At 45.0% G+C, this 12,384-nt stretch overlaps 1 protein-coding gene across 1 annotated transcript in view; it reads right to left on the bottom strand.

Moving 5' to 3' along the window:
- Nucleotides 1-12,384, bottom strand: part of STARD9 (StAR-related lipid transfer (START) domain containing 9) — a 119,017-nt gene that overhangs the window by 12,591 nt on the left and 94,042 nt on the right. The window contains exons 17-23 of the mRNA XM_008585248.1: nucleotides 9,679-9,730; nucleotides 9,043-9,180; nucleotides 8,185-8,267; nucleotides 7,548-7,651; nucleotides 2,168-2,358; nucleotides 1,234-1,684; nucleotides 1,092-1,124 (exon numbers count right to left, since the gene is read on the bottom strand). Coding sequence (XP_008583470.1) covers nucleotides 1,092-1,124; nucleotides 1,234-1,684; nucleotides 2,168-2,358; nucleotides 7,548-7,651; nucleotides 8,185-8,267; nucleotides 9,043-9,180; nucleotides 9,679-9,730 — 1,052 coding nt within the window. The remainder of the gene's footprint in view (nucleotides 1-1,091; nucleotides 1,125-1,233; nucleotides 1,685-2,167; nucleotides 2,359-7,547; nucleotides 7,652-8,184; nucleotides 8,268-9,042; nucleotides 9,181-9,678; nucleotides 9,731-12,384) is intronic.

Below are 12,384 nucleotides of genomic sequence, written 5' to 3'. Positions count from 1 at the left end.
ATGTAGGATTGAAATGACATGATGTCTAGGAGTTGCTTTAAAATATTTCAGAAAATGGGGGCCAGCCCGGTGGCGCACTGGAGAGTGCGCCGCCTGGGAGCGTGGTGGCGCTCCCGCCGAGGGTTCGGATCCCATGTGGAGACCGGTTCCCGCTCACTGGTTGAGCGCGGTGTGGGCGCAACACCGAGGGTTGCGATCCCGTTGCCGGTCCCTGGTGCGGGCACGACACCGAGGGTTGCGATCCTGTTACCAGTCAGTAAAAAAGACAAAAAGGAAAAAAAAAATTTCAGAAAATGGGAAGGCAGGAGATAAAGCAAATGTGGTAAATCTTGACAACTGCTGAATGTGGGCATTATATATACTGTTCTGTCAACTTTGTGAATGTTTGCAAATTTTTCATAATAAAAAAACCCACCTAGTACTCTGAAAACAAGAGTGGTGAGCAAACATAACACCAACAGACATTAATTGTGAACCTCCCATGTACAAGGCCCTGTGCTAAGCTCTGAAGATATAAAGAAGTGTAAGATAAAGGCCCCTACTCCAAGAAGTTTAGGAGATAACATATACTCCCTTTGACTGCATATAAGGAATAAAGGAGAAAAGAAACAAGGAAGACCCCACCTTGAATCTGGGAGTCAAAAAGACATCTCACTCACCTGGATGAGGTGGGATCAGGAAGCTCACCTAACATGGCTGGTCAGGGAGAGAGGCAGCATGTGGGAATGAAGAAGTATGGTTTGAGGCAATGATATGACTGAGGTGGTGGTAGCACATATAAGGAAATGTATATAGAGAGGCAGGGTCTAAAGAGCAGATGAAAAAATGAGGATAAGATCCTTAGAAAGAAGATATCACCAAAGCAAGAGCTGCTATGCTGAGGGTGAGTGAGAAGACTGAATCTGAAAACATATACAGAGAAAGAAGAATAGCCAGAAGGTGGGAAAAGTGATAAAGAAGAGAGGAGTAAGCATGTGTTTTCTATTTCACAGATTGAGGAAACTAAAGCACTAGGGAGTAAAGAACACTGCCTGGGCAACAGGGTTGTAAACTTCAAACAAGTATTTCCAAGTGACAACCACTGGCTGTACCTGTATAGCCGGGGGAAGTGCTGGCGGCAGAGCCTTCGGAGGCTCAAAGAACTGCAACTTGTTGACATGCTTTTATATTGAGGCCCTGGGAGTGTGGCATCAGGGCTGGGAACCTGGTATGGGGGCTTCTGGGTGCTAGAGCCTTCGGAGGCTCAAAGAACTGCAACTTGTTGACATGCTTTTACATTGAGGCCCTGGGAGTGTGGCATCAGGGCTGGGAACCTGGTATGGGGGCTTCTGGGTGCTATCATCCTGAAGCCAACACAATGCCCTGAGCTGCTCTAGTGTCTTCTGGGCCTCCAGTAACCTCTGCTTCTTGATGATCCTCTCCAGCTGGAATGAGATCTTTTTTCGCCGGATTTTCCTCTCTGCTGCCCTAATAGCATGTTTCTGCAGGAGCTGCAGCTGCACCATCCTCTTCTGACTTCGGACAAGTGGGGATGGTTGAGTCTCAGGATCTGTCTGAAGCCAAGCATCAGGCGCCAGAGACACCTCAAATTCTTTCTCTGCTACATGGTTTTCTCCTTGCTGATGCTTCTGTTGCTGCTGCAAGCTGGCCAGCCAGGTCTCTTCTCTGAGCAGGCACTGCTGGTCTGGGAACCAAAAATACCCAGAGATAAAGTCAGTACCTCCCTCCCCACCTGTGGCTGCCTGAACTCAGACACCTCCAGCCACACTGGACCTGTGTGGAATGAAAAAGCTGGTTAGGGCGGTGTGGCAGGATGAGGACTGCGGGGCTCCCTTACCACAAGGTAACGGAATGAAGACACCTCAGGCCTCAGCACAACAGTGGACACATGCTAGGGCAGGCAGTAAAGCATGGATAAATGTGCAAGTGAGGAGAAGTGAGTAGGAAGCCCATTGTTCTGAGGGACAATAAGGAAGTTAGCTTCCTTATTCTTGCTTCTAGCCCCTTCATAAGAGCCTCTGGTCTCTAAAAGAAAGGAGAGAACACCTAATGTCAAAGATTCCAACATATCACAAAGAAAACAAAGGATAGAATACAGAAGGCTAGGGAAGTATGAAAATGAAGAAATTAGAAGGTGAGACAGACATCTTAAATAGTGGCCACCTACTGTCTTTAATCTGCTGGCTAATGCAAGCCTGGTCGAAATCCAGTTCCTTCTCTGCTCTAATCTGTCCTGCTAGGATCTGTTGCCTCAAATCCTGTACATAGCACTGCTGCTGCTGAAACTGGGCCCTCTGGGACATCTCTCCATCCCTCGGTGGCTGGTAGTTCTGGTCACACTGCTCTTCCAGCACTCTCCTGTCAAAGAAGGACCTGGGGTTACTCAAGGTGAAATGCAAACCAAGCTCAGAACAAACTGGTGGCTGTCTAAGCCCCTCTGAGAGAGCCACTGAATTCAGCAGGGTAGAGAGGGCTTTGGACTTCTGGCAACTTGGGACAAATAGGCACGGTGTCACAGGCAGCTCATGATGTCACAGTGCAGGAGGGAGAACAGTCATCAAACTAGCATATTCTTAGAGTTCTGGGTTTAGCAGAAACACAAATTCATTTTGGTTAAGTAAAATCACCAGGAAAGTAAAGCAGATGTTTTAAAAAAAATCCACAAAAACATTTTAGCTCAATGAAGAAGGCTTGTCTTTTTTTTTTTTTTTTCCTTTTTGTCTTTTTTCGTGACCGGCAACAGGATCACAACTCTTGGTGTCGCGCCCGCACCGCGCTCAACCAGTGAGCGGACCGGTCTCTATATGGGATCTGAACCCTCGGCGGGAGCGCCACCACACTTCCAAGCACTGCACTCTACTGAGTGCACCACCGGGCCGGCCCCAGGCTTGTCTTTTTTTAAAAAAAGAATAAAATAGCATCTGCTAAAAACCTGCTGGAAATACCAAGTAGAGCAGATGCTCTTGAAACACCGAAGAATGGAAACTCTCCCCTACGACTGCACCTCCATTCCCAAAACAGAACTCCCCTGTGATCGGGTAGTAAGACGCAGCCAATCCAGAGGAGAGGAAGAATTTATATGCACATCACACCCATGTGTGTGGTAGGAGGCCCAGAGGAGAGCTGGTCTCCACTCAAGGGTTATTACCAGTGAAGGAAATAGGGCTCAAGAGTTTAAGACTCTACCATACCTTTCAGAGATATATACTGAAGCATTTACTGGTGAAATATGTCATAAATTTGTTTAGCTCCGGTGGGGAGGAGTGGGGAAAAGTGGGTGTGGATATAAATGAAATAAGATTACTCATGAGTTAATAGCATGTGTAGTATTTGAAAAGTTTACAGGGAGTGGGCCAGTTAGCTCAGCTGGTTAGAGCATGGTGTTATAACACCAAGGTCAAGAGTTTGGATCCCCGTACTAGCCAGCTGTTGCCCCCCATCCAAAAAAGTTTACAAAGAATTCTAGATTGTAGTTGACAATAGATAAATGAAGGGATGTGTTATTTAGATTTCTAAAGGAGCCAACTGCATGGGCGCTCCTGAGGGTGCACAGGAGGGGAGTGGCTGGGAAGAGTCAGATTCCACCAGAGGCTTACAAGACAGAATCAGGACTTCTTCACCCAGCTCTCAGCTCTCACTCCAATCCAAGGATGTCATGACTCAAAGGCTTAAAGAGGCTTGCTTATTGGTTTGACACTAGAACCAGATCTCAGGTAGTATGAATAGTGTGCTCTAAGGAATTCACTCTTTTTAGGAGATTTACCACATGGTAAAGCAGAATGAAATCAAAGAGTGTATCAAAGCAGAGGTCCACAAACTACAGACTGTGGGTCAAATATGATCTGCTGCCTGTTTTTGTAAGTAAAGTTTTATTGGATACAGCCACATCCCTTCATTTATCTATTGTCTAAGGACGCTTTTGTGCCACACTGGCAAAGTTGAGTAGTTGCAGAGGAGATCATATGACCCACAAAGCATAAAATACTGTCTGGCCCTTCCCAGAAAAAGTTTGCTGCCCCTGACTTAGAAGAAATTAAGATTTTGCAATTCAGCCTTAGGAGGACAGTGAAGGATGGATGAGTGATGAGTGGAACAGATAGACGCAGAGGTTGGGGGGGCAGGCAGAAGATCAGAGCTGACACAACCATGGTCTCTTCCCTGGGGAGCAGGCTGTGAGGTGAGTCAATCTGCAATGGATCCAAGGACTAAACAGGCCCAGATACTTGAGTGAATGTGCTCAGGGGAAGACTGGTGCTGACTGCTTTGGGCAAATGGCCAAATACACACAGTTGATGGTACCCAAAGAGGAAAGGTACCTTCTTGTCATATGTGAGGCAGAAGGTTAGGTATAGTAACTGGAACAGAAAACTAGTTAATGCCAAACAAATAGAAAAAAGTTAATGGGAAACATGTCATACATATTTTTATATGTATCATACCTCTATTATTCCAAATTTTGTCTGACCACAGAAATGGCTAATTTACAAACGTGAGCCCATCAGAGGGTCCTAGAAAAACCCACCACCAGATGCAAGAGGCAGGGAGAATATTTATTCTGAATCCCATGAGATTACTCAGTTTCCTTCTCTGGCTGTCTTCCCAGCACTCGGATTTACAATTTGCTTCTCCCTAGAAGAGAGCGCCCTCTACCCTTCCCGTAGGAAAGAAGCAACTATCATACAGTTTCCTTCACAGCAGCAACATAGCCTCCAAGGGGAGGCTGTCTGGAGTGAGCACTATAGATATAGGGCATTCACCATGTGCCACACACAGACAGACGGAACGGCTCTTCTGCTAAAGCACATCAGTCAAGTTCCCTGAAAGCAGGTGAAAAAGAAAATACCAACCTTATGCTACATGTCTGGGTAGATTACCAAGGCAAGTCTTTATTCACCTGCCAGCCAAAGGACCTCTGTCTCTATCAGATGACTGCCCTTCATCACTGGATCACTGGTGGCTCCACCATCTCCCACCTGCTGCCTGTTCACCTGCTTGTGCCTTCCCTCTTCCTCTCTTACAGCCCTCCCCCGCTGCCTCAGGCTGGCAGCTTCTGCAGAACGCAGCAGCATCTATTTACTAAGGCAGCAGTGGCAGCATCAGCAGCAGCAATGACAGTGTCTCCCAGGTTCTAGGCACTTAAGGTTAAGCCCCCAAAATTCCAAATGGGAAAATGCCAAGATCACAGGCAAGAGTTTTCAAGGACAAATTCCTCTCTGGTCCAGATCACTGCTGCAAGGAGAAAAGGAGGGCAGATTGGCCAATTTCCCCTGGCTCTGGAGTCAGCTCTGGCTTTGTATGCTCTCCATGAATGCTCCTCCAGAGAGATAAATGAGAGAAAGCAAGCCTAGGACAAGAGGAGGCTTTGGAGCCAAACCCATCCAAGAGCAGAGGGACAGACTCTTGTGGAGATACAGCCACAAATCCAGACTGGGAGCCCAGCTGACAAGTGCATATTTCTCCACTCTTATGGGTTCCTCTACCTGGTCCCTTTACCCAATCACAGGCTTGAGCACCACACCACTCCATCTTCACCAGGGAATGGCACACGGACTCTTGCTACGGTAGCAGGGCAGGGCTAATCCAGCCCACAGGCTCCTAGAGCTGGTGCTGAATAGTGGAGGCAGTGGGTGAGAGAAGCCTTGATTCTGAAATTCCTCTCTGTCCTCTCTGAATAAAAGAGTACATTCTTAGTGTTACTGAAAGGTCATGTCAGTGACTGTGGGGCTAGAGAGCCCTAGAAGGCTTTAAAAGGGCAGGAGGAGACCATAGCGTACTCTGGGGTAGATGGGTCAACAGGGTTGATGGTAGGACAGGAAAGAGAAAGGGAGGCAGCCTTCCCAGGCAGCTCCTCCCCAGAGCCTCCCTGCAGTGGGGGCTGTGGGGTTTCAGTATGTGCACATATACTCGACTCGCTCTTTCAATCCTTATCACAGGGATCACTGGGAAAGAGATACCAATATCTTTATTATTATTATTACTATTACTATTACTATATTTATTTATTTATTTATTTATTTTTGGCGGTTGGCTGGTACGGGGACCCAAATCCGTGACCTTGGTTTTACAAGGCTGTGCTCTAACCAATTGCACTAACCAACCAGCCCCTAATATCCTCACTTTAGAGGTGAGAAAACAGGCTCAGAGGTTTGATGGCTTGCCTAAGGTCACATAGCCTTTATGTAGTAGGGCCAGGATAGGAACTAGTTTTGTCCAACTTCAATGTATCTTCCACATCCATAGCTTTTTAAGTTGCAGCATTGTTCTCTGTTAACCTCTGAACTCTGGGATAAATACATCTTCAATTTGTCTTCCCAACAGAAACCTTACTAAAACAAAGACTCTTTTCATGACTTCAATACAAAAAGGGAGGTCCAATCTGACAAAGCAAGAGCTCCAGCCTCAGTCCTGCCACCACCCTGGCCTTGATACTCTCCACCCTGTAACACCTCTCCCAACTTACACTTCACCCATAGAGCTCTCGGTCACTTGACACTAGGATCATTCTCCCTTAAACCTCTGTTGCAGCATCTTTCAACCCTTAGCAGACATCCTGTGAGGATTTGTCTGCTGTTCATGCTCCCTGAATCACAGCACTTCTGCTCCTGTATCCAACATCCCTCACTAGCGAGGTCAGACCCAAGACTGCCTTCATCTACCATCAAATGCTGCTGGTCTGAGGAAAGAGCAGCTAGATCCCTCTGAAGGGACCAAGGGCCATCCCAACGCTACTGAGTAGCCTGTGCTCAAGGTGCTTGGCAGCCTCCCAACACCGGTGACTTCACAGGCAGTAAGTTCCCCGCTGAAATTTTCTACAGGAAATCTCTAAGGCAGAGGTCACTTTGGCTTATAGAAACAGATGGAGTCCCAGCACTAAACCCATAAGGCATCTAGATCTGGGAAGGGGATTCTATGTAAAAATGGATGAAGTATGACTATGAAGTAGAAAAGTAGTTGCCATCAATCACATATAAAACTCTATCCCAATGCCTCATAGTCATGGTACAGGTTAAGTGGGTATGAGAGAATAGAACCCCAAGATATTTCCATATTGTCCCTGTAGTCCCTGCCCCCTCCTATGCATACTTCTGGATTCTTGGTTATGATTTAAAAAAGGATTCTTGGTCACATACTATCTTTACAAACTCAGGGGAAGCCATAAGTTCTGGAAGCTAACTGACTTATACTATGAGTCCACACAGAATTTAAACAGCTATACAGGGAGGTAAGTTCAGAAGGAGTACCAAAGATATCTGCGAACACATCACAGTTAAATCTTGTTAACAGAGGAAAGTGGCCATAGGAACATCAAATGATATATACCTCTCTCGGTGATGAAGAAAGTTGAAATACTACAAAGGAAATGAATAAGGGCCAAGACCACTTCCCTGCCAACCACAAACTTAGCTACTAGCTTGGTCTCTTCATATCATTTGCCTAAGTCAATTCAGACCAGGCCTCATTTAGACCTTGGCTGCTCCACTAATCACCTCCCTGTTCCGTGTTGTAATGGACTAAGAAGAAAACCCAGTAGAGCAACTCTTTCTCACCTTTCCTTCCAAAGCAAAGGGCAAATACTCTGCCAGGAGGCAATGACATCTCCATCCAAGTCCAGCCATTCCAAAGAGCCACTGCCACTAACATTGTCTCCAACCTGGAACAAGGAAGAAAGCACAGTGAGGTTGCTGTCATCACCCCTGCCCAAAGGAACCAGACAAAACTCAAGTTTCTCCCCCAGTAAGGAGAAATAGGTAGCCCAGCAGCAACCTAAAAAACACAGCCACAGGGGGCTTGCCAGTTTGCTCAGTTGGTTAGAATGTGGTGTTATAAGGTTATAAGGTCAAGAGCTCAGATCCCCGAACTGGCCAAATAGTCAGATGGAAAAAAAAAAAAAAAAAAAAAAAAAAAAAAAAAAACAAAGGAAGAAAGCACAGTGAGGTTGCTGTCATCACCCCTGCCCAAAGGAACCAGACAAAACTCAAGTTTCTCCCCCAGTAAGGAGAAATAGGTAGCCCAGCAGCAACCTAAAAAACACAGCCACAGGGGGCTTGCCAGTTTGCTCAGTTGGTTAGAATGTGGTGTTATAAGGTTATAAGGTCAAGAGCTCAGATCCCCGAACTGGCCAAATAGTCAGATGAAAAAAAAAAAAAAAAAAAACAAAGAAAAAGAAAACACAGCTGTACTAACCTGCCTTCGCTGCCGCAGGACAGCAGCCTCTGCTGGGTGGTTGAACCGGAACTTCTGTGCTTTCCCCAGGATTATGACAGCTCCTGGGGCACAGGGACAAATGAGAATTAAATCAATAGAACATGTTTTGAGTACATTTTTTTTTGGTTTTGGCGGATGGCCAGTACAGGGATCAAACCCTGGGCCTTGGTGTTATTAGCACCGCACTCTAACCAACTGAGCTAAGCAGCCAGCCCTTGAGTACATATTATGTGCAGGGCACTGTTCTGTGAGACAAAGTCATGCCCTCAACAAACTGATAATTTAACTGAGTTGATATGAATTAATTATGTATCTCATAGCATATGTACTGAATTAATGAAATTAACAGGAAGAGCTATAGTACGCCAAGAAAAAGCAAGAAGAATTCCAGGTAGAGTATTCAGAGAAAACTTCATGGAAGAGGGTTCTAACAGTCTCAAAGGACAGACAGAATTTAAATAGATTAATAATAGTAGTGATAGTAAACACTCACTGTCATTATTACTAAGTACCAAGCACATTGTTAAGAACCTTGCATGCATAAGGTTCATTCAATCCTCACAATGACCCTATTATCCTCATTTTTACAGATGAGGAAATTGAGGCTCAGAGACTTCCCCAAGGACACAGAGCTAACACATACAGGTACAAATTTCAGAGTCATTCTCCACTCTGGGACCCTGGAATTGGGGCCTGTTTATGGGAAGAGGATCATATTAAGAAATCTTCAGATCTCTGTGTGCAGAGGCTGGGTGGTCTATCTTTAAGACTGCTTCACTGAGCTCTCCAGGCCCATGAGATTGGAGCTGGTGTAAACAGGGTTGTAGACAGTCCTACCTTGGGTGAGACGGCAGGAGGCAGTGACTTCCCGGCCATTAACTGTGCAGCGGGCCCCCTGGGCAGGCCGGAGAACAACTACTCCACAGGTGCTGGTGATAGTGCAGTGGTCTCTCTCGATCCATTCACCCTGCAGGACTACAGAAGAGGTGGTGGTCACTTGGATGGGGGAAAAGTCCAGGTAAATGCCCTCTCCATTCTTTCTATGAGCTCAGAATCCAACATCTGGAAGATCTCACATCACGACGAGAAGAGCCACCACCTGAAACTACCCAGACCTAAAATCATCCACTGGGTAGATCTCCTCCTATCATGTCCCAGACCTAAAACCTAGCAGCAGAAAGAGAAGCATACCCTTAATACTTCAAAGATTTCCTTCCTCTCATCTTACAACAAGCAAATGGAGGGGACACACTTGGGTGGGAGGGGGGAGAGGGAGGAGGGAGGGAGGTTTCGGTGATGGGACATAATAATCAACTACATTGTATATTGACAAAATAAAAATAATGAAAAAAAAAAACAAAAAAAACCACAAAGATTTCCTTCCTCTCAGATCATCATCAGATTCCTCTGAAGAAACCTTTCAGGCACAAACACCTGCCACAAAATGTCAGACCCATATGCCCTGTCACTTACCAATGTCATGTTCCTGGTCTGAGTCAATCCTTCCTATTTTTGTTGTTCCCTCCTGAAGGGGAGAAAAAAAAGCCATTTTAGTGAAAATAAAAAGGGACACAGCCCTGCCCCCAAAGGAGAGTCCATATTTTAGTGTTGTCCCTGTCTTCTCATTCCCATCCCAACCTTTTCTGTACCACTTCTCAACTTTGACCCAGGATGTTCTGACCCTCTGCCCGCTCACTCGAGGAAGCCCCTGAGAAAGACTAGAGGCAAAAAATATATGACAAAGCAGCACCAACTATTTGCAAAGTCCAACAAGTGTTTACAGACTCCTTTCTGTCTTGTAGCCTGAAGTTAGGGAATAGCCACACCCATTAGTCAGAAATTCTCTAGTCTGAGGAAGTGGGCACACAAGTATAGTATACCCTCAAGGGGCTAAAGGTCAGTATGGTCCAAGTTTTATCCAGTAAGTCTCAAAGAGACAAGCGTTTTATAAAGATTTATGCAAACACAGGATTTTTACCTTCTTGGTCCGTAGATGAAGTTTAATAGACACCAGATTCTAAGAAGGGTAAAGCACAAATAGGAGAAAAGCACCTCTAGAATCAAAAAGAACTGGAAGAGAGTATAAGAGAGGAGAGGGAAACTGGAGTTAGTATAAATGAATCACTGGGTTAGTAGAAGATAAGGCCCTTTGGCCCTTGGATTATGGCAAATCTGTTTATGACCACATAGCTCTGTTTGTGGAAGGCAGCAACATGGCAACAAAGATAGTAAATTTTAAATATATTTTTATCATTTACTGAATAACCATTCAGCATGTTCTAGACATTATGCTGAGTGCTTTATAGACATCATCTTATTTAATCCTTTAACAATCCAAAATATAGGTATTGTCATAGGGGATAAATTGCCCAAGGAACAATTTAGCTCTCTCCTAAACAGGAGTGCTATGACTAGATTCAGGTCTCTGTGGGTCATAAGGCCATGCTTTTCCCCATGCTTTTCCAACCTCACCCACGCACCTCCCCAGTAACTGATGTTTTCAAAGTGACCAGAGTCCCCCACTAGGTTTCACTGTCAGCAACCACAGCAGGGAGGTCCCTGCAGTACCCCCAAAATAGCCTGTGAGAAGAAAGAATCCTGGAAGTAATGAAAGGGGCTCTGGCCTCACTGTGTCCCCCTCCATACTTCCTTCCTGCACACACAGACAGAGCCCAGCCTTTCCTGCTCAGCCACTGAGGATCACGCAAGTCAATAGATGCTAGCCATCACAAACACTGTCAAACAGAATTAGAGAGCAGTTCAAAGGAAAGGAGTCAAAACCTTTTATGTGAGTTCAGGGACAACCCTGATGATATACATTTGTCCCAGAAGGATAAAGGCCACAACACATCACAACTTCTAGATCTGCATGGCAGAAACTACCAAAAATGATGATGGCATCTCAGATAACAAGGATTGAGTTAGCATCTGTGTTTGCTACCCCTTTCTGCCTCTTTATGCAGGGAGAGTTAGTTGCACAAAGGCAATTATGAGGATAGAGTCTAGGATCTCAGTAACCTGTGCTGTACCCATCCTTCCCTCTGCCCTCTTGCTACCCAAGGAGCTTTCTAAGGTGACACAAGGGAAAATAGCTTTCAGGGTATTGCAAGGGACTAATTCTAGGTCTATAACCAAGTTACCAAAGTAAAAAAAAAAAAAAATACAGAGAGTCTTGGGCCATTACTGCTATACTATTACATAAACCAGGATCCAAATAAACAAAAATGAAAAAAATTAAGTACATAAAAGCCAGAAATGCCAGGATTCGAATGAGACTAAAACCTTATCACCCAGGTCCATGAGAAATGCACCAAGGAGGGAGCAAAATCCTCACTGTGCTCTGACTAAGCAATGAAAATCAGCAGTTCTATATTCAGATGAGGTCATCCCTTGTCTCCATTTCTATGAGTTAATCTAACAATCATGTCCTTTAACCCTATGCTGCTACCCTAAGCTCTGCTACTTGACTTCTAGCTTCATCTGCTCACTTTATATCCAATCAATGTATCAGACAATATACTCAAATATTGACCATTTTAATTGATCTGGTCTCTTCATGACCCCCAACCTCTTCCTGTGGTTCAGACTAAAGGAAGGATCTATAGCCTTTTGGTATTTATATCTGTTAAGGTAAAAGTCAACAGCCATTTCTGCCTGAGGCATTTTCTCTGAGATAATTTATGCCCAATGTGCCAGAGAATAAGCTACTTTAACTTTCTATCTGAGAGGCTCAGTGTCTAACAATTTCCCAAAGGGCTTATCCTAAGAACACAGTTGAGCTTTGCTAACATCTCACTTCCACATGCACTGCAGCATTAGGAGCTTAATTTCTCCAGGGATCACAGCAGCATTACATATCCTCCATAAACTCTTTCTTTGTTCTTTTCAAAGGTCATGTGAGGACAATTACAAGACTGGAAACTGGATTTCAGTCAAATTGGAAATAGGGATTTTGGCCACATGAAGTATGTTTTGCCATCTGAAGGAAGTGTCCTCCCACAAGAGGACATATTTGATGAGGACAGGATATAAGACTCTATCTACCATGGGTCACTAACTCTCAAAACTGCTTCATTTAGAAATGAGCACCTGGCCTCCAGGTGACAAAGCCAGGCAAGACAGGTTCTCTTTAGAGAGTCTTAACTTCACTCCATTTTTTTTTTTTTTTTTTACATAGAT

This window comes from Galeopterus variegatus, unplaced genomic scaffold (genome assembly GCF_000696425.1).
Source record: "Galeopterus variegatus unplaced genomic scaffold, G_variegatus-3.0.2 Scaffold3504, whole genome shotgun sequence".
Classification (NCBI taxonomy): Eukaryota; Metazoa; Chordata; class Mammalia; order Dermoptera; family Cynocephalidae; genus Galeopterus; species Galeopterus variegatus.
Note: the sequence above shows the minus strand (reverse complement) of the source record. Positions and strands in the feature narration are given on the sequence as shown.